The sequence below is a fragment of the Musca domestica genome, unplaced genomic scaffold, assembly GCF_030504385.1.
Source record: "Musca domestica strain aabys unplaced genomic scaffold, Musca_domestica.polishedcontigs.V.1.1 18, whole genome shotgun sequence".
Taxonomy (NCBI): Eukaryota; Metazoa; Arthropoda; class Insecta; order Diptera; family Muscidae; genus Musca; species Musca domestica.
In genome coordinates, this window is record NW_026712238.1 from 13,942,315 (window position 1) to 13,963,884 (window position 21,570).

General features: G+C 32.9%; 1 protein-coding gene and 2 non-coding genes across 4 annotated transcripts in view; 1 reads left to right on the top strand and 2 right to left on the bottom strand.

The window, feature by feature from the left end:
• Positions 1-4,122: 4,122 nt before the first annotated feature.
• The window catches only part of LOC101892891 (MAP kinase-activating death domain protein), a 170,582-nt gene continuing 153,134 nt past the window's right edge, over positions 4,123-21,570 (bottom strand). Inside the window, exons 22-24 of one of the 2 annotated variants that reach the window (XM_059120957.1) lie at positions 14,713-14,785; positions 12,593-12,639; positions 4,123-8,023 (exon numbers count right to left, since the gene is read on the bottom strand). In XM_059120957.1, the coding sequence (XP_058976940.1) occupies positions 6,806-8,023; positions 12,593-12,639; positions 14,713-14,785 (1,338 nt within the window). In that variant the 3' untranslated portion in view covers positions 4,123-6,805. Of the gene's footprint in view, positions 8,024-8,241; positions 8,602-12,592; positions 12,640-14,712; positions 14,786-21,570 lie in introns of those variants that run through there. The other variant, XM_059120958.1, reaches the window with a different exon arrangement.
• TRNAG-GCC (transfer RNA glycine (anticodon GCC)) lies at positions 11,504-11,574 on the bottom strand. The gene has a single exon. It is a non-coding gene; the product is annotated as a tRNA-Gly (tRNA).
• On the top strand, positions 12,002-12,072 carry TRNAG-GCC (transfer RNA glycine (anticodon GCC)). The gene has a single exon. It is a non-coding gene; the product is annotated as a tRNA-Gly (tRNA).

Consider the following 21,570-nt stretch of genomic DNA (forward strand, 5'->3'; position numbering starts at 1 on the left):
AAATTGGCCGCTTGCGCTGGAACTCCTTCTTGCTCACCTATGGATAGATAGTCTCAATTTCAAACATCATGAGATACCGAGCATCCTAGAACTTATGCCGAAATCATATCAAAATCATATCAAAATCAAATTATATGGGCTGTTATCTTCATATCAACACACAGACGAACATAATTAAATCGACTTGGAATTTTATCGTGATCGCGAATATATATACAGGGTTGCCCATATTCGACGGACCCATCTGGCAACGCCATAACTTTTGATAGAGATGTCACATCGCTTAATGACATGCCGCCTTTGAAGCGTCTGTCTAAGCAGATTTTTACCATGAACCAATACACGCCACGCGAGCGCTCTGAAATAGTTGAAATTTACATTCAACAGAAGAAGTCAATTGTGAAAACTCAAGATGATCTCAAGATCTCTTATAAAGACGGGAGAGGTCGGACCATTTTTTCTGGTACCTGCCCCACAGAGGTTCAAAACTTTGATCATAAAATCCGAAATAGGCATCGGGTTCTCTTCAACTTCCATACATGCCAGTATTTTTACTAACACAAAATCTGCTGTGGAAATTGATATGTATCGGCATATTTTTTCTGGTACTTCCCCCACAAAAGGGTCCAAACTTTTGAAAAGCAAAACGCTCATACAACGCGAAAAAACATAACAATACACTGCGATCATATACAACTTGCTATATCTAAATATTTCCCTTAGCCAGAAATCTGCTATGAACATGAAACTAATCAGAATTTATGATTTTGTATAGTTCTTGAATTTTTTTCAATTACAGAAGTGAATATTGAATATATTGGCCTACTCTTTCTGGTACCTCCCCTACATAGGGTCAAAATATGCCAAAAAGTGTGAAATAAGTTTCCGATATTGCTCAAACTGAGCCTTTATAACAGTTCTTATAAAAACTTAAATATATGAATCCCCTCTTTCTGGCACCTCCTCCACAGTAGTTTATAAATTTTGCAATCTTGGCTCACACATCTATTCCATAACAATTAAAAAAATCATTCATGTTTCTAACATAAAACCAATCGGAACCCCCATAAAGACCTAATTGTGTTAATATTTCTATTAGACTTATATCTGGAGGCAACATAGAAAATATTGTCCTTCAATTCCTTGTGCCTCTCGCCGAAAGGTCAACATTTTCAGATGAAGTTATGTTGGTCCACTTCTTTTGGAACCTCTTTCATAAAGAATAAACATTTTAATAATCGAAAGCATCTTCAATTGCGGAATATTCCCTAGTTTTCTTCAAAGTTGTACTGCATTGCAAAGACGTGCACCGAAAGTCATTTTGAACCCATTTTAGGGATGGGCTCATTAGTCAAAGAATAATTTTCCTATGTAAAATGTAAAAAAAAAACAGTAAAGAAAGCCTTAAAGTCGGGCGGGGCCGACTTTATGATTATGATATGAATTCAATCATACAACATACACGCTATGATTATAATTTAAAGTTCAAAGGACTAAATATGCCGAAGCATTTGTATCTTTTAAATTCGGACTTGTATTGCCCATTTGGTGCACAATTAATTTGAAATCGAATAAAGATATATATGGGAGCTATATCCAAATTGTAACCGATCTCAATAAAATTTGGCAAAGATATCTCTGAGCTGTATTTGATATATTTCCCTGAATATCGTTGTTACGGAGTTAATATTACGGCTGTGGGTAACAAATATGACAAATCGGATGAATAGTATGTCACCAAATTTGTCATACTAGCTTCTAGACTCTATTCGGTCGTAAGTTCTAAATTTGGGCAAATATTAGACGTTTGGTGCACAATCAAAGGTAAATCGGACGAAGTTATATATGGGAGCTAAATCCAAATCCGAACCGATCTCGATAAAATTTAGCAAATTTATTTTCAGGTGCAATCTGATCGTACGTGCAAAATTCCATATTACACGTTTGGTGCACAATAAAAGGCAAATCGGACGAAGATATATATGGGAGCTATATCTAAATTTTGTCCGATTATCTACAATTTCAATAGGGTTCGTCCTTGGGCCAAACAAATGGTGTGTGCAAAATTTCATCTGGATCGGGTAATAAGTGCGAACTGTACTTTCTTAACAAAAGTACATGGACAGACGGACTGACAGACGGAGCGACAAACATGCATAAATCGACTTAGAATGTGATTCTATGCAGATCATCAAAAGGAACTATGGGTCTATCTCGTTTCCTGTTGCCTGTTACAAACAAATGCACAAAGACATAATACCCTGACCACCTTGTGGTGTAGGGTCGCTTGATTTCATGATCAGCGAAGTGTATCACACAGTCAGCCTTTACCTATTTTTCCCTTTATTATTTGGTTTTAGTTATATTTACCATTTTCAAATTTTAAAATCATAAAAATAAAACAACGGGGTTTCTAGTGTTTCTTTTTGCGCAGTTACCAATTGCCAGAACATTTTATTTGTTTCATGGTATTTTTTTGTTTTATTACATGAAATATTTTTCATAGTTAATTATATTTTATTTTTATTATTTTTAGTTTCATAATTCTATGATCTTGTTTTTTTCTTTTGTTCTTTTTTTTTTGTTTTGGTTTTAATACAAACATTCCCTACCTAGATTGCCTTCAATTACCATTTATTAATTTTTTGTTTTAGTTTTTATTTTGTGTCCACAAATTACTGATTATGTCAATATGCATGTATGTATATTAATTTATGTATGTATCCTTTGTGTGTATAATTATTGCAAATATTTATTTCACTTTTCTTAGTTTCTGTTTTTTTTTATTTTTTTCTTTAAATAGGAATTGTTTCATTATTACACCGAAAAAAACATTTATACAACATTCATACATCGATTTACATACTTTTTGTAGTTAGTTATAGTTTATTTGTTTTTTTTTTTAATTTAATTTTAGTTTAATTTGTTTTTGTTTCATATTTTAATAGTTATTTGAATTTATTTATTTTTATTGTTAAAGCTTTTCAAGGACAAGTTTTAGTGTTGTTATTATTATTTTTTTAATGTAATTATTGTGTAGTCAATATTTAGTAGTCGTAATTATTCTCAGTTATTGGGAAACTCTGTTGTTTTTTTATCTTTATTGTGAAGAAGTTGAAAAATGGAACAATGGCTATTTTAAGAATTAAAATAAAAAAGGCATTTAACAACAGAAATTCGTTTAAAAATTTTAGCTATCTATATGGTAAATAAGTATCTGATGAACTAATAACAATAAAATGTAACATTTTTTTTAAGTTGGAAACTCTTTGTGTAAACGGAAATGTATATAAAAAAATTAATTTTTGTTCTCAATAAAAATATACCAGCGTCAGCTGTTTTTTTATTTTGTATAATGATAGAAATAATAATAAATATTGAAAAAAATAAAATAAAATATTAAAAACACAATAGTAATTGAAAACATAAAAATTATGGTAATAATAATAAAAAATAATAATGTTGATAAAAATGGAAGAAAATAATAATAATAATAATAATAATAATAATAATAATAATAATAATAATAATAATAATAATAATAATAATAATAATAATAAAAATAATAATAATAATAATAATAATAATAATAATAATAATAATAATAATAATAATAATAATAATAATAATAATAATAATAATAATAATAATAATAATTAAAATAATAAAAAAAATAATAATAATAATAATTTAAATGATAATAATAATAGTAATAATAATAATAATAATAATAATAATAATAATAATAATAATAATAATAATAATAATAATAATAATAACAATAATAATAATTAAAATAATAAAAATAATAATAATTAAAATAATTAAAATAATTAAAATAATAATAATAATAATAATAATAATAATAATAATAATAATAATAATAATAATAATAATAATAATAATAATAATAATAATAATAATAATAACAATAATAATAATAATTAAAATAATAAAAAAATAATAATTATTAAAATAATTAAAATAGTAATAATAATAATAATAATAATAATAATAATAATAATAATAATAATAATAATAATAATAATAATAATAATAATAATAATAATAATAAAAGATAATAATACTAACTAATTTTATTTATTTTGTATACAAGCATGTTTTGTTCATAGAGTTAAAGCATTTCATTTTAGTTAGATATGAATACTTTAGTTTTGCGTAGGGGAGAATATATTATTAACCAATTGTTAAGGGTGCTATTTTGTGTAAAGTTTTAATACCAGTTTTTAGGAAAGGTGGGAAAAGAACAATTATTTGAGAATTGTTAATTTATATGGTGGCTACTCGAAAATCTTCCATTAACTGAAGTTGTCATTTCTTACACTTTTCATAGAGCTCAAACAAGGAGACATGTGTATAGACGTTTCAGTGAAAGTTTACATCGCAAACTAATGTAAATAGAGGGCAGAATTTTCTGCTCTTCCACAGTTTTTAAAATTTTCGGATTATTTTGTGTATTTATTGTAGACAAAAATATGAAGAATATTTTGGTAGAAAAGATGTCCCTCTGTATGTCTTTCCGTCTGTCTGTCTGTTATTTGACGTAGAGGGTCAAAATTTAGCAGAAAAATTTATATTGTATCTACGATGGTTGGTATCGAAAATGAGATATATCGGTCCACGTTTTGGTATAGTCCCCATATAACGGTACATCCCGGTATTCGGAATTTTGATGATTTTTGCCACATTTTTTCATGGATTTGTCTGAAAATTGATATTTGTAGGTCATAATGGGTCCTAGTTCGTGTGGCGAAACATTGTATGTATAGGTTAACGCTTTGGTATAGCCCCCATATAACGGTACCTCCCGATATTCCATATTTTAATGTTTTTTCCAAATTTTTTCACGGATTTGTCTAAAAATTGGTATTTTAAGGTCATAATGGGTCTTAGTTCCTGTGTCGAAACATTGTATGTATAGGTCCACGCTTTTGTTTAGCCCCCATATAACAGTACTTCCCAATATTTTTGCTAATAAAATACCTTATTTAATTTTTAAAATGTACCACTTTCTTCCAGTCTTACAGCACTCATTTTTAGATTAAAACCTCAAAGGAGTTTTCAGTTCATAGGCCAAATGTTATAAAGGCCCAATATGTTGGATAGAGCTTTGAAATTTCATAGAGATGTTGGAATTATAACCAGAATCATTGGTACAGAAAATGGATCATATCGGTCCACTTTTTGAATAGTCTCCCTGTAAGGATAACTTTGATTTGCTGTACTTTTTACGTTGTTTGTCATGTTTTTCTTTATTACAAATTTTTTTCATTACCCATTCTTCAAGCACGATAAATGCAGAATTACAGTTATTTGATAAAATACGATAATTTTACTAAGTGGCCCCCAACTTGGTGCTACATATACTTGAAATAAAATAACTTCACTTGTTATATGGAAGATTTATTGGTGCTTTGGCTATAAAATCGTTTTATGGGACAATTTAAAGTTTGTACTAAGTGGTGCCTAACGTGGGATTTAAAAGCTTCAATGTCGAAAAAAGGGGAGAGAGAGGGATGAAAAGAGAATGAGAATAAGACTGATCTCTATAAGATAACATGACTTAATTAATGGATAATTTATTGGAAATTTGTTCTTTGACAATAAAAGCAGAATTGCAATCATTTGGGGTCACGCAATATTTTCACGTTTGTGGTAAGTGGCGCCCAATGTGGAGGTCCGGGCCAAAACAAAGAGAGTTATAATGATGGGAGGAAGAAAATAATAAATATCAATTGATATATGCAATATTCTTCAGGTTTGTGGTACGTGGCACCCAAGGTGATAGTACATATACATCCCACAAATTTGTCCTTTTTAAGATAACATCAGCTGATTAAAGGAAAATTGATTAAAAAATTGTTCTTAACAAAAATCATATTCAATTGCTATGAAACAAATCACGTTTATAATAAGTGGCGCCCAATGATGTGCTACATATACTTCATATCAGTTAGTTCTTTTCAAGATAAAATCGTCTAATTAAAGGAGATTTATTTGATTTTTTTTCTCGGCAATAAAAATCGGATCTACAGCGCAAAATGTTCACGTAGTAAGTGTCGCCCAATGTGGACTTTTAAAGGTTGAAAGGCCTTGCCAAAAGGAGGAAGCAGAGAGAAGGGACAATTTAATAAGAATCGAATTTACACACAATTGTATTAAGTGCCACCCAACATTTGTTGTTTGACAATATCATCGCAACCGTAGTCAGTAGACACGATCATTTCGAATAGGGAGAGTGAAATACATGTTATGGAACAGCAACGTTATTTCTACGTTCGGAGTAAGTGGCGCCCAACGTAATGGTACATATACTTCATATCAGTTTGTTTATACAGTCCTTTTTTTTAAGGAACAAACATAGTTAATTTTTTAATATTCAAAAATTAAGTTCTGTAACATTTTAGCACCCCTCAACAATTGCTTAATTACAATCCTCCCTTCGTGAATACCCTTATTACCATTTTGAACTGTAGTTATGTTTTTCGCTTAGATTTGTAGGTTTATAAGTTTGTATTTTTTCAAAGATTTTTAGGTTTCTTGAGTTTGAATATTTCTACTAGTTTTACTACATCTAGAGCCAAGGTAGGCACATGGAACGACAAGCTTCTCGAGAATGCGGCTCATCACCGGAACGACCACCACCGCCCCCACCTATACCACTGGCGGCTGGATGGCTCGAATCCTTGTGACTGCTGTCCTTGCTGCCACTTTCCTTCCCGCTATCTTTCCAACTGTCCTTCCCGCCACCTATGCCAACAATTTTGAAAAAGGAACTCCTTCGTCAGTGTTTGCGGTGGGCCTGGGGTGAAGTGGAGCTGCTACCACCGTTGTTGGAGCTGGGCGATGTGGAAAGGGAGGAGCCCAAACTGACACTGCCATACGAGGGACGTTTCTGCAAGTTATGGGGTGAGGGAAGCGAGGAGGGTGAGGGTGTGGTGCTGGTTGTGGATGGTGCTGCAGAGGTATTGGCTGCCGATGAGTGCGTCGCAGCAGTCATGCACGTGGTAAACAAAGCGGCAGTGTTGATAATCGTTGGATTTGGTGTGGCCATGGATGAGGCCCGCTGCATGGTGGTGTGCCTCTTGGGTATGACAAAGGCCGGAGGTGGTTGGGGCGTGTATTGGGGTGGTGTGGAGTTGGTGGAAATTTGCCGTACAAAAGGACGCACACCCTGGGCGGTCATGGTGGAGTGTTGTACCGAGCCACTGCGTGCTATGGCACCGGTCCGTGGTGGTATGGCAGGCGGTGGTCCTGGTGGTGGACCACGTGAGCTTCGTCCCGATGAGCCAGTAGAGGGGGTGGGCGAGGTGGCCACCACACTTTCCGTTGAAGTCTGTGATGGTATGCGAGGTGGTAGTTGAGGTAATGGCCCGGTGGTGGCTGAAACACTGCTGCTTTTGCGGGCCCCAAGCGGAGGATGGGCCTTGGGTTGGGAGGAAACTTTTTCCGATGTGGATTTTTGTAATTGTTTGTGCGATGTAGTTGTGGAGATTGGGTGTTGTTGTTGTTGGTAGTGTTGTGACTGCTGTGAGTGTTGTTGTTGTTGGTAGTGTTGTGGCTGCTGCTGCTGCTGTTGTATGGTACCCTTGCCACTTGTCGCAGAAATTGTGGTTGTAGCTGTGGTATGAGTCTTGGCATTGGTATGAACCAAACGTGACTGAGGCTGAACCGTGGATGTTGTAATGCTTGGTTTCTGCATGGGTTGCGTGTGACGTATGGTTATGGTCTGTTGTCGATTGCTGTTCTGTTGCTGTGAAGGCAAATGTGCTGTTTTATTGGAACTTGTCAGTGTGGCAGTGGAACCATGGCCACCAGATGTCGTAGTTGTAGATGATATATGTTGTTGATGTTGCTGCTGATGTTGTTGTTGCTGTTTTTGCTGGGCATGAATATCCTGTATCTGGGGTGTTATAACAACCGGATTCTTCTTTTGGTTTTGATCTTGTCCAGCCGCCACATAGGAGAAGACACACAAGACCGAATAGCAAATTTGATCGGCCTGGCCAAGGGGTTAATTCACGAAGTTAAAAATGGGGAAAACATTTTATTAATAATTTTATTTTTGGTAGAAAAAACAAGACAATTACTCTAACAGTTAGCTAGGAGCTAGGAGATGAAGATGAGTTCAGTTAGAAAAAAAAAACAAGAAAATAATTAATTTCAAATCCGCCAAAAAAATGAAACGCATGCAGTGTGGTTTTAGTAAATTTTTGTTTTGCCACTAAGATTTTCAGTTTTATTTCGTTTAAGAAAGCAGAAATTATTTTAAAGTTTTATTATTGGAAAGTGTAAATTTAGCATTTTTTTGAAAAAAATTGTTGTCTAGTGTAAGAAAATAAGTTTTGCTTAAAGAAGGCCTCCTGTATTGTCATCATCATTTTCGCCACTGTCCTCTTCATCACTGGATGAGACTGTAAATGAACTTCCACCCTTCTGCTTCAGATGCTTCCTAGTGTCGGTCAGATTATCATTGGAATCCTTGTAACGCCGATGCTCCATTATATCCGGATGCTGCATTAGCCTCTTGGCAAATCTTATGCTAAACATGCGATGTAGGCAAAATGCAGCCTCTGCTGCCTGTGGCCCATTTCAATTTATTGATTTTCGAATTTTTAGTTTTGATCGGGTGATGTTAGGAGCATTTTGACCACAGTGTTTGTTGTTAGTAATGATGTTTGTTAAGAGTGTTGGTGTTAAATTTGTTAGATTGTTTGTTTGGGTGGTTTGGTGTTTTTGGTTCGCATGATTTTGGATTTTTTGTTTTGTTTGTTTGGGACAAATACACAAATGTATGCATTTTTGTACATGTACATACAGTATGTGAGTCATACACAAACACACACACACACATAATTGACATTTACATAAAAAGAAACAAAAACAATATTAAAGAATTTAAGAAAGAAAATAAATCGTTTGGATATATAATTTTTATACAGAACATAACAGAAGTCGGTTGAAAACACTTATTAAAAAATCTGTAAGGTTTTAAAAATACGTTTTGTTTCAACTTGATAAATGATAGGTGGATTGGTCCCCCAAATGAAATTGAATATTTGGAAGGTTCGGCATGCCTTTTGGGGATGACAGCCTTTGATCGGAGGAAAGAACCAAACTTGAAACCAGTAAGGAAAAGTCAAAAGTCTGGCGGGGCCGACTCTATGATACCATACACCAATATGCATTATTAGTAGAGTTCTGGTAACAAAATAAGTTTTTCCAAGTAGATCAACAATAAACCTGAAATCGGATTGAGGATACATATGGGAGATATATCTAAATTTTTGCCGGTCTCGATAAAAAAAGATATCTCGCCGAAAAATATCTATGGGAGCTATAGCTATATCTGAACCGATTTTCTCGGAATTTAATGTACTTGCTTCTAGTCTAAATTCGGTCGGATATGCCAAAATTCAGGTCATTTGAACCGATATTGGTCATTTGGTGCACACTTAACCTGAAATCGGTTGAGGATATATATAAGAAATATATCCAGATCTGTACCGATCTTAATAAAATTTTGGTATTTCCGAGCTTTATAAGATACCTGGTACCAAATATCATAGTTGTCGAATGTATATTACGGATGTGAGGGACTTAAACAACAAGTCCGACGAAAAATATCTATGGAAGCTATAGCTATATCTGAACCGATTTTATCCGAATTTTATGTACTTGCTTCTAGTCTGAATTCGGTCGGATATGTCAAAACTCAGGTAATTTGAACTGATATTGGGCATTTGGTGCACAATTAACCTATAATCGGTTGAGGACATATATAAAAAAAATATATCCAAATCCGAACCGATCCTAATCGAATTTTGGCAAAGGTATTTCTGGGCTGTATCTGATAACTGGCACCAAATATCATTGATGTCGAATAAATATTACGAAAGTGAGGGACACCAAATCAAAGGAAACATATACATGGGAGCTATAGCTATATCTAAACTGATTTTCTCCGAATTTAATGTACATGCTTCTAGCCTGAATTCGGTCAGATATGCCAAAATTCAGGTCATTTGAACTGATATTGGCCATTTGGTTCACCATTGACCCGAAATCGGTTAAGGATATACTGGGTGAGATGAAAAAACTACAATCAACTTCAGACTACTGTCATTCCTAAGCCACTCGTCCGACAGCTGTTAAAATTATTCTAGTGACAGCTTAATATATTTTTTACAAGCGTACAAAGCATTTTGTTGAGAATTTTCCAGAAAAAAGTTATTCCTGATGGAATTCAAGCGTGATAGTGTGATTTCTTTGTGGCTGGAAAACCACAAGTGGCTATCACTAGAGCACTCCAGCATTTAAATGTGAATAAATCTTTTGTGTCTCGTACCATCTCTCGTTATCGCGACACTCGTAGCGTAGTCCGACGTCAAGGAAGTGGACGGAAGAAGACAGCAACATCAGCAGAGATGGTTCAAAAAGTGAAGAAGCGACTTGATCGAAACCGAAAAATGGCTAGTGAGCTGAACAATGGCAATATTCCATTCGGCAAATATTGAAAAATGAGCTCGGGTTAAAGCCATTGAAATTCCAAAAAGTGCAAGAACTAAAAGAGCTAAAGAGTTGCTTCGCTTGGCCGAAAGTGGTGAACTGCCGAATTTGGTTTTCTCCGATCAGAAAACATTCGTTGTCCAGCATTTGATAAACAAACAAAACAATCGTGTTTGCTTGCCAAAGAGGTTAGTGGAAAATGTGCACCTTCGGTTGACCACCAGAACTCAAGCGCAAACCATGGTGATGGTGTGGGCCTCCATAACAGCCGATGGTCGCTCTCCGCTCGTATTAACCGACCTTGGCATCAGAATAAATGCCGAATATTATCGCGAAAATATTCTGGAGGGTATATTAGAGCCTTGGGCACGCAAACATTGCACTCTGCACACGCCACACAAGAATAGTTACAAAATGAGATTTCTCGCTTCATTTCCAACGCATAATGGCCACCAAAATCTCCGGAAACCAATCCGTTGGATTAATGTGTCTGGAGTATTTTGGAAAGCAAGGTTGGCACTAAAAAAATACCAAAGTGTCGATCACCTCAAGCAAGCGCATCGCAAAGCAACATTCAGGCAGCGTGTGACGATTTCCTTGGCCGTAATTTCATAAGTCCATAATTCGTGACAAAGGTGACCAATTCGGACAAATCTAAACCTTTTCTAAAATTTTATGATATTTCCGAAATTTTTGGCTTTCATTCAACAAAATTTAAAAAAAGTGAAAATATGGCGTTTGACTTTGTTGCAGTTTTTTATCTCACCCTGTACATTAGTGAAGGATCGAATGAAACAGATAATCAATTGACATATTTGCTTGCCATCAATTTTTAATCAAGAGTTTTCTTATCTTGCCTTGAGTGGGATTAAAAATGTGTGTCACGAACCACACACAACACTTCATTTAAATCACTTGGAAACCTCCCCATGTTAAATAGATAAAATATTTTTTGAGAACAAAGAAAAAACATTGCATCGGCCGGGAATCGAACCCGGGCCGCCCGCGTGGCAGGCGAGCATTCTACCACTGAACCACCGATGCTTGTGTGTTAGTGTGGCTTCAATAGCATTTGTATTTTTGTTTACATTTAATAATGTATGAAAATAAACAATATTGGAATTATTTAAAAGATCAGTGCTTAGTTTTCAAATTCAATAAATTATTTAAATAGGTTTACTTGTATAATATACAAATTACGTGTATAGTTAACAAATTCTTTATAAAATAAGTAAAGTATTTATAAATAATTTGTAAACTATGTACGTAAACATATTTAAACAATTTGTGTATTTTTAAATTATTTCAAACTTCCAACTTATTCAAATTTCACTCGATAAGAATATTTCAACTTTAAGGTTTTGAAAACTAGACAGCGATCTTTTAAATAAAATCAATAATTTGTAGTTTCATACATTATTAAATTTAAACAAAAATATATGTCTGCTGGTACAACCACACTAACACACAGGCATCGGTGGTTCAGTGGTAGAATGCTCGCCTGCCACGCGGGCGGCCCGGGTTCGATTCCCGGCCGATGCAATTTTTTGTTTGATTTTTTTTAATTTCACTTATTTAATATTTAGTTTTTGTTTCTACCAATTCATTTAGAAATATTATATTTTCTGACATTTATATTTACATTTTTCTTCTTAAAAAAAACATTGGACTCAGAGTTTAGGGACAATTTTGAGTGAGGACACTGGAAATATTCAAATAATCAAATAAATGTATAATTTTGTAATTCTAACAATTTTGCTCTTGTCGTGAACTTTTGTATGTAATTTTTAAAAAGCTGACAAAAATCGAATTTAAAATATTTTTTTATAATTTTGTTGTTTAGAAAATTGTTATTACGTTTTATCAAATATTTTTTTTTTTTAAGTTATGTAACAATGTTTGCAACCGACTTTGTTTTATTTTAACAAAAAAATTAAATGTGTTAGAAAAGATGAACATGTTCAGAAACGTGCACAAACTTAAAAATGATTGCTTTAATTTTTTTTTTGGAAAATATCTAAAAATAATTTAAATAATTATCATTTTGAAACATTGAACTTACCATGTTCGATTTATATTTTCGTTGTATTAGCTGGCGTGTTTTAGGATCTGAAATGAAAAGAAACAAAATGGATTTGTCAGTTTTAGTTTATTATTTGGGAAATAGTGTTGAAGGTTCCTGCTTTTTTGAAGAGAGTCTTGGGGCTGTTTTAAGGACTTTTTTAGAAAGGATTTTAGGAGATTGTTTTTTCAACATTTTTTTGAGAAAAATGTCAAGGCTTATAAAGGATTTTTAAATTTTTTTCCAGAATTCAAAAATTTCCTGAATAATATCAATATAGACCAGAACTATAACTTAGGGATAATAAAATATTGTTATAGGTTTAAATAACTTATCCTGGATTTTGAAATACTGCTTTTTACGGATTTTCAGAACTATAAACGTTGATTTTAAATAATTTTTTCAAGGACTTTTAGAACTGTACACGTAGACTCTTACATAATTTTTTTAAGGATTTTCAGATCTATTCCTTCAAGAACATTGAGAACTGAAAACGTGGACTTTTCAAAACTTTTTCTTTTCAAGGTTTTCAGATATTTTTTTCGAGGACTATCAGAGCCATAAATACGGATTTTTTAATACTAGTTTTTAAGGACTATTAGCGCTATAAACGTGAACTTTAAATACTTATTTTCAAATGTAAAAACATGGACTATTTAGAACTTTTTTTTCGAGGTCTTTCAGAGCTCCAAGCGTGGATTTTTTGAGTACAATTTTTCAAGGATTTTCAGAGCTATAAACGGGGATTTTTCGAGGACTTTCAGAGTTATAAACGTTGATTAAGTTCTATTCTTCAAGGACTTTCTTAGCCATAAACGTGGATTTTTAAGGACTATTTTTCAAGGACTTTCAGAGCTATAAACGTGGATTTTTTTAAGTACCACTTGTCAAAGACTTTAAGATCTATAAACGTGGATTTTTTAAGGACTATTCTTCGAGGACTTATAGAGCTATACACGTGGATTTTTAAGGACTATTCTTCGAGGACTTTCAGAGCTATACACGTGGATTTTTAAGGACTATTGTTCGAGGACGTTCAGAGCTATACACGTGGATTTTTAAGGACTATTCTTCGGGGACTTTCAGAGCTATACACGTGGAGTTTTAAGGACTATTCTTCGAGGACTTTCAGAGCTATACACGTGGAGTTTTAAGGACTATTCTTCGAGGACTTTCAGAGCTATACACGTGGATTTTTTAGGGTCTTTCAGAACTATAAACATGGATTTTTTAAGTACTATTCTTCAAGGGCTTTTAGAGCTATAAACGTGGATTTTTTTAAGTACCACTTGTCAAAGACTTTCAGATCTATTAACGTGGATTTTTTAAGGACTATTCTTCGAGAACTTTTAGAGATATAAACGTGGATTTTTTTAAGGACTATTCTTCGAGAACTTTTAGAGCTATAAACGTGGATTTTTTAAGTACCACTTGTCAAAGACTTTCAGATCTATTAACGTGGATTTTTTAAGTACCACTTGTCAAAGACTTTCAGATCTATTAACGTGGATTTTTTAAGGACTATTCTTCGAGAACTTTTAAAGACATAAACGTGGATTTTTTAAGTATTCATTTTTAAGAACTTTCAGAACTAAAAACCTGATTTTGTAATTGTTATTTTCCAAGGACTTTCACAGCTTTAACCGTGGATTTTTTAAGTACTATTTTTCAAGGATTTTAAGTTTAAGAACTTTCTGAGATATAAAAGTGTACTTGTCAATTTATTTATTTTTCAAGAACCTTAAATACCAATTTTCTGAAGTTATTTCAGAGCTATAAATGTGGATTTTTAAATTATATTTATTCATGGAATCTTAAAGCTAAGAACGTGAATTATAAAATACTATGTTTTCAAGGACATTCAGAGCTATACATGTAGCTGTAAAATACTAATTTTGTAAAAACTTTCAAATCTATAAATGTGAATTTTCGAACTCTAATTTTCCTGGACTTTAAAAAGCCATACACTATTTTTGAAGAACTTTCATGACTCTAAACGTACACTTTTATAAGTACTAATTTTCAAGGGCTACTATTCATCAAGGTCTTTCACAGTTAATACCGCATTTTCATATACCATTTTTGAATACAATTTTATTTCCATATTTTCATATACTTACTATATTCCTCCAATACGAAGATGCCACCCTTTTGTGTGAAACACTTTCGTATGTGATCCAAGCGAACGAAAAACTGAAATTGTAATTTTTAAGAAAAGCAGAAATTTAATTAACTGAATTCGCGTTCAATTCCTTATTAGTTTGTGTATTATTTTCGTTTTCGTTTCAACACAAAAATTACTTTCAACATTATTGGGGGAGTTTTTTTGTTTTTCTTTAGAAGGGTAAGGGTATAAATACTTTTCAAATAACTTTTCCAATATTGTGCTATAACTATAAATTAATAATAATCGTAACTGAAACAACATGCATTCAAATTCAGATCAATCAAATAAATTACAACAATTAAAGCAATTAACAGTGGATTTTGAAGCGATATAACAAAGAGCTTGTACATTTTTCTGGCAATATGGTCTGAAATGAAAGAAAAGGAGAGCTAAAGGCATGTTTATGATATGCTGTTGACTACTTAGTATCTTATTTATTTCAAGTATATTTTATTAATACAAATAATGTATAAAACTATCTAATGGGATAGCAAGCTTTGGTATTTTGGCTAGTTAACAACCACATCCTTCACAGTTTGTCAGAGAACGCATGAAGAGGTTTTGTTTTTTAATTGAAGGAAAAGGTAATAAATAGTTTTAGAAAAGCCCCTCCTTCTAGATTCTAATATCATACTTAAACATTAAATAATGTTGATGTTAAAAATGTTCCTGATATCCTTGACGTTTTCTGCACCGAAAAGTTCAGTGCTGACTTAAATTTCCAAATATCTCAAATTAAATTCCAACCCGATGCAGGATCTGTAGGTGGAATACTCTCAATGTTAATTCAAAACTGCAGACTATATGAGAGTAAGGAGAAGATTGAAGTAAATGTAGACATAATACTCCAGCTAGACTGGTCTTGGGTTTTCTGATGAAAGTGAAATCCGTTATATTTCACACCTATCAAAGTTAGTCAGTCCATATGTAACTCTTCTTTTAGAGCCTACAAGGTATATCCAATCAATGAAGATTCCACGTTGTTTTCGCGTTTTCAATTTGTGTTGTCACCTATTAGTTCGAGCGGACTGAGTGAAAAATGCTACAATTTCGCAGATGAGTGTATTTTGGTCACTAAGAAGAATAAGTTCGTAAATGTGTTCACCGCTCCACATTTCCGAGTAGTTCCTATACCAATAGTATCGCCCATTTAAGTTACTATTTTTATACCCTCCACCATAGTGTGGAGGGTAGATTAAGTTTGTCATTCCGTTTGTAACACCTCGAAATACACAAAGTATATATATTCGTGATCAGCACAAAATTCTATGTCGATTTAGCGATGTCCGTCTGTCTATCCGTCTGTGGAAATCACTCTAGCTTCCGAACGAATTGAAGAAGATTGATAAAATTTTACTCAAATGTATATTATGTCCGCAGGATTGTTGTTATTGAAAATGGGTCATGTCGGTCCACGTTTTAGTATAGCCCCCACATAACGATACCTCCCGATTTTCGGTATTTTGATCATATTAGCGACATTATTCACCGGAATTGTTTCAAATTTGGTATTTGAAGTTCATAATGGATACTACCACCTAGGACAGAAACTTGTCTATGCAGGTGCATGTCTTCGTCTAGCCACCATGTAATGGTACCTCCCTATATTCGGTATTTTGATGATTTTAGCGACATTATTCAGCGGAATTGTTTCAAATTTGGCATTTGAAGCTCGTAATAGATACTACAGCTTATGACAGAAAATTGTCTGTGCAGGCCAAGCCTTCGTATAGCCCCCTCCTATAACGGTACCTCCCTATATTCGGCATTTGGAGGATTTTAATTATTCACCGAAATTGTTTCAAATTTGGTATTTGAAGTCCGAAATGGATATTACGGCCTAGGACAGAAAATTATCTGTGCAGGTCCATGTCTTCGTATAACCCCCATAAACGGTACCTCCCGATATTCGGCAATTTGATGATTTTAGCGACAAGCAAGCCTTCGTATAGCCCCCTCCTATAACGGTACCTCCCTATATTCGGCATTTGGAGGATTTTAATTATTCACCGAAATTGTTTCAAATTTGGTATTTGAAGTCCGAAATGGATATTACGGCCTAGGACAGAAAATTGTCTGTGCAGGTCCATGTCTTCGTATAACCCCCATAAACGGTACCTCCCGATATTCCGCAATTTGATGATTTTAGCGACATTATTCTCCGGAATTGTTTCAAATTTGGTATCTGAAGTTCGTAATGGATAATACAGCCTAAAACAGAAAATTGTTGCATGTTTTGGTATAGCCCCCATATCATCCTCTCTATATTCGGTATTTGATGATTTTACCTACATTATTCACCGTTTTTTTTTCAAATTTCGCATTTGAATATTGTAGTGGATTATGACAAGAGTTGCCTGTGCAGGTCCACGTAGTCGTATGGACCCTAATATATCTATAATAAAAATATATTTTAATAGAATTTTTATCGGATTTTTTTTTTTTTTTTTTTTTTGAAAATTTCCAAATTTGTTCCAAATGGTGGAGGGTATTCAAAATTGGGCCCGGACCAGATTTTTTACTTGTTTAATTTAAGACGAAGGGAGTATTCTGGTTAGTCTAAATTAATATTTTTGTCATGCTAAAATCAACTGCTACAGTTCACAATGTCGGACCGGAAGCTCCAAATTTTAACTTCTTTGAATTGCATTTTAATTTTTGCTTTTTCCAATTGTTTTTCGAATCATAGGTCAAGTATGGAAATGGAATATATTGGCCAACTCTTTTTGGTACCTCTTGCTGTGATGCCCTATAGCATCACAATATGGTAGAAGTCCTCTTATATCCACAACCATTTTGGAAAATTCCACTTTTGAAATTATGTCATAGAGCACTGCCCAGATATTACCCTTAGTTTTTTGACAAAGGACATTTGCCCAATATTTACGCACTCCGAAGTGCTGTTAGTTACCGCTAAATATAATCCAATGGTCATCCAAAATGCTTGACTTCCTCCCTGTCCTTAACACTGGCCTTCTCATGCAAAATTCCGTGTCGATTGGTTTCAATTGTGTGATCAGGAAAATGCCAAGAGGGAATTCTGACTTGACAAAATTTGTCAAAATCGGTCCTGCCATTCTTGAGATATAAGCATCCTAGCTAACGTCCCTTTCCTTTGTTTATACACATTGCATACATTTCGCTACATATATCCGATATATTTACTATCCGCATCTACGTAACGGTCAGAGTTGACATTTTCGTCTATTTGTGATTTCGCCGGGATTAAAAATATTCGCGGTTTAATGGAAAATTGGAAAATTGGCAAACTTTCGTGTCGATTGGTCTATAAGTGCGATCTGTAGGGAAACTGCAAAATCTGGGTTCTTGGTCCATTTCAACCCCTACATATTATGCGGTCATCTCCAAAAATAATAGGCTTCTATTCTGACATAATCCCACCTAAATGAAACATTTCGTGAGGATTGAGCCATAATTGCGATCTGTAGAGTAATTACAAAATAACATGGACAGACGGACGGACGAACGTACATAACTAGATCGACTCTGCTCGGCGAGATTCATATATACTTTCTATTTGGAATATATACTATATACTTTCCTATTTGGGAAACCAGTATTTCGAGGTGTTATATAATTTTTGGACCAACCAAGTAAATAAATAAAAAATAAATATAAATACTCCCAACACATAGTGTTGTAGGGTATAAACATACCTTTAGCTCTCGTGACGTCATATTTTTAAATTCAAAGCTATATAAGCACAATTAATTTTGCATATTTAATATTAATTATTTTTAAGCTTTTTTTATTATTTTATATACTCTCAAAAACTAAAGTGTTAAAATTACTATAAAATGTTAAATTTATTTTTAAGCAGAGATAGATAGCAGTTCAACATAAAAAGCTTTTTTACTGGGCCAACTATTAAAATTCAATTCAGATTAATACTATTTTATGTGTGTGTGTGTGGGTGGGGGGAGTTTTCTAAAAAGCAAAGCATCAATTTAATGAAATCAAAAGCAAAGCACACATACAAACAAATGTCAACGAATGCAAAGCAAGCAAATTAAAATGCCGAGTGAAAAAGTGTTTTTTTGGTTTTGTAAACGTAAAAATCGAAAAAATAATGTATTTTTTTAAAGCTGTATTTGTTCAATAAATCTCTTAATTTTTGTTTTTTTTTTTAGAAAAAACAACCGAAAATAAATCATAAAATTCTAATTAGCACTTGTGAGATGGTCACTAATAAAATATAAATATTGGAAACATAAAAAAAATATTTATTTTTATCAGCCGCATGGAACAACATTTTGTTGGTTTTTTTTTGGGGGATTTTGTGATTTTTTTGTTCTTTTTGGTGTTGCAGGTGATATGAAATTCAGCGCTATGTTTGTTTTTTTTTGTCAAACTTATCCAGATTTTGTGATTTCTTTAAAGCCAACAACAATAAATTGAACTGAACTGAAAACAAAAATACACAGCCGCCTGGGATCAATATAGAGGGGGGAAGTGGGGAGGGCGCATTTACGTTCAGAAACACACGGTGTATTATACCAAATGCCTCATGGGTGGTTATAGTTCCATTCTCTGGGAATAACTTCAGAAAATATTGAAGTTGTTAGACTATATTATATAATGTATGTACACACATTTATAATAGCTTCCCTAGAAAGGACTACCTCCACCAATGAGCTAGAGTTGTGATGTTAAAAGAATAAGAAAAATTCAGCTGCAATTTGAGAAATTATTATGGGTTCGGGTCGAACTTATTCTATGAAATTTTCAATGTTTCTGTAAAACATATTCGAAGTGATTGGAAAATGTCGCATCGTATATAAAAATACTTTTTAATTATATTTTTAAGTTTGAAATTCAAATAAAATTTGAGGGTTTCTTTGTGGAAAGATTAATTCCTCTGAAATTATATTCAATTAAAGATTAGCCCTTATATAAGGGAACTTCAGGGATCTAGAGGTTTGACGATTTTCTTACTTGGTGGAGAGTAAGAAAATTTCGGCTCAGTCGAACTAACCGACTTTAGTCACACTATAGCTATACTATTCATGCACATCGAGTGTTGTTTAACACTGCAGATTCTTAATAGATTGGGAATTTTACCTTCTAATAGGTCCATTATTCGGTATTGCCCTCATACGATTCCTCTTTTTTAAAGTATGAATTATTTGTAGCAGCATGGCCCCATATAAAAATTCAAAAACATCCCCCGCAAATATGTTAATTGTCGTCCCAGAGGGTTAACTCTAAATTTTCCACTTGCATTTTTTTGCAAAATAGGAGAAAAGTTATGCCTTATTTTTTTATCATAACAAAATCGGACAAATCGGACCAGGGGACAAATGTTAGGGGTCTTCTAATTTTATTTTTAATTTTTATTGTTATTGCAGTCAAACTCCTAATTAATAGCTAGGCATGTTCCGTTTTTAACGTCGTATGTCACATACATCACATTCTCTGATAGACCATCTCTGATCGCCTTCAAGGGGTACATGATTCTACTTTTGATAGATCTTTTCACCGACATTAGGTATTAAAACGTAATTAAGGTCAATTTTTCCTTGGGGTAAAAATTCCATAGTCGAAAATTGACTTATGTTCTCCACTACATATCCGTAAAATATTTAACGGGTAAAAATAGATCTGCAAAGGGGTGATAATTTTGGCTCAAGTCTTGATAGTCTTCAATAGAAAAATACTTCCTATTTTCGAAAAAAAAAGAAATCATTTCATTGTGAAATTATTTGGCGAGAACGGGACTAATAAATAATGCAAATATATTTAAAAAGGAAATTTTTCAAGAAAATCTCAAAATATTTTGTTCATAAATTGAGAAGATCGCATTAAGCATTAGGGACATACAAGACTGAGGGCCTGGACTCCACGGCTCAAAATGGTTACTTTTCTGCGTTTTTTTTCATTCTGCTGTATTTGTGGTGAAGTTATTTTTTACTAGATGGGCCTCATATAAATCATTTCGATTTACATATCTGTTTTGTAACCTTGTCCTGGATAAAAATTGAAACTTCCACCTTACAGGAAAACAATGGTGGCTAATCTCCTTAGCATCATAATTCGCTTTCTCTTTCTAAACTAAAACATTTTCTGGTATTTTAAATGATTCCATGTATGATTTCCTGTTAACTTTTTTATTTTCTCATAAATTTAGTTTTCTTCTTTTTTCAAAGCATTTTCCAATCACTTCAAGCTTTTTGATTTGCGGTTGCCGTTTATGCGTTACAGCAGTTCAAACGATTATAAAGCCTTTAAGTACATAACATTTCCGTTTTTTTTTTTGTTTTAATTTTTGGGTCATTTATTGTTACTCTACAAATCTACATTTTATAATTATATGTATGAATATTTTGAAAATCAAAATAAGTGTAATAATATCATATTTTGTTCTTTTTCAATATATTTTTAGACAACAAAAATCAACTACACAAGCAAACCAAAAAAATAAGGTATGATTTTCATTTTGGTGTTTTTTGTAGTCGTTTTTAGCCATGTAGTGTATTTATTGTTGTTTTGTTTAGAATAAATGTATATAAAAACATAACATTTCCAAATTAAACTAAAAATAAAGATTAAAGAGCAATGATATAATTGTACTCCAAGACCTCGAATCCTCTATAGCGTTAGAATAAAAATATGACTACTCTTATTGTATTCCTACTAAAAAATACAGCGAAATATATATTATTTTGTCAAGACATGGACATAGTCGTTATTTTGTTCAGATTATATATGACCCGCTATAAAATATTTAAGGTCACCATAAATTCTAAATCGATTCGATCTGTTTTCATATTTTTTTAATGTAGAGATATTA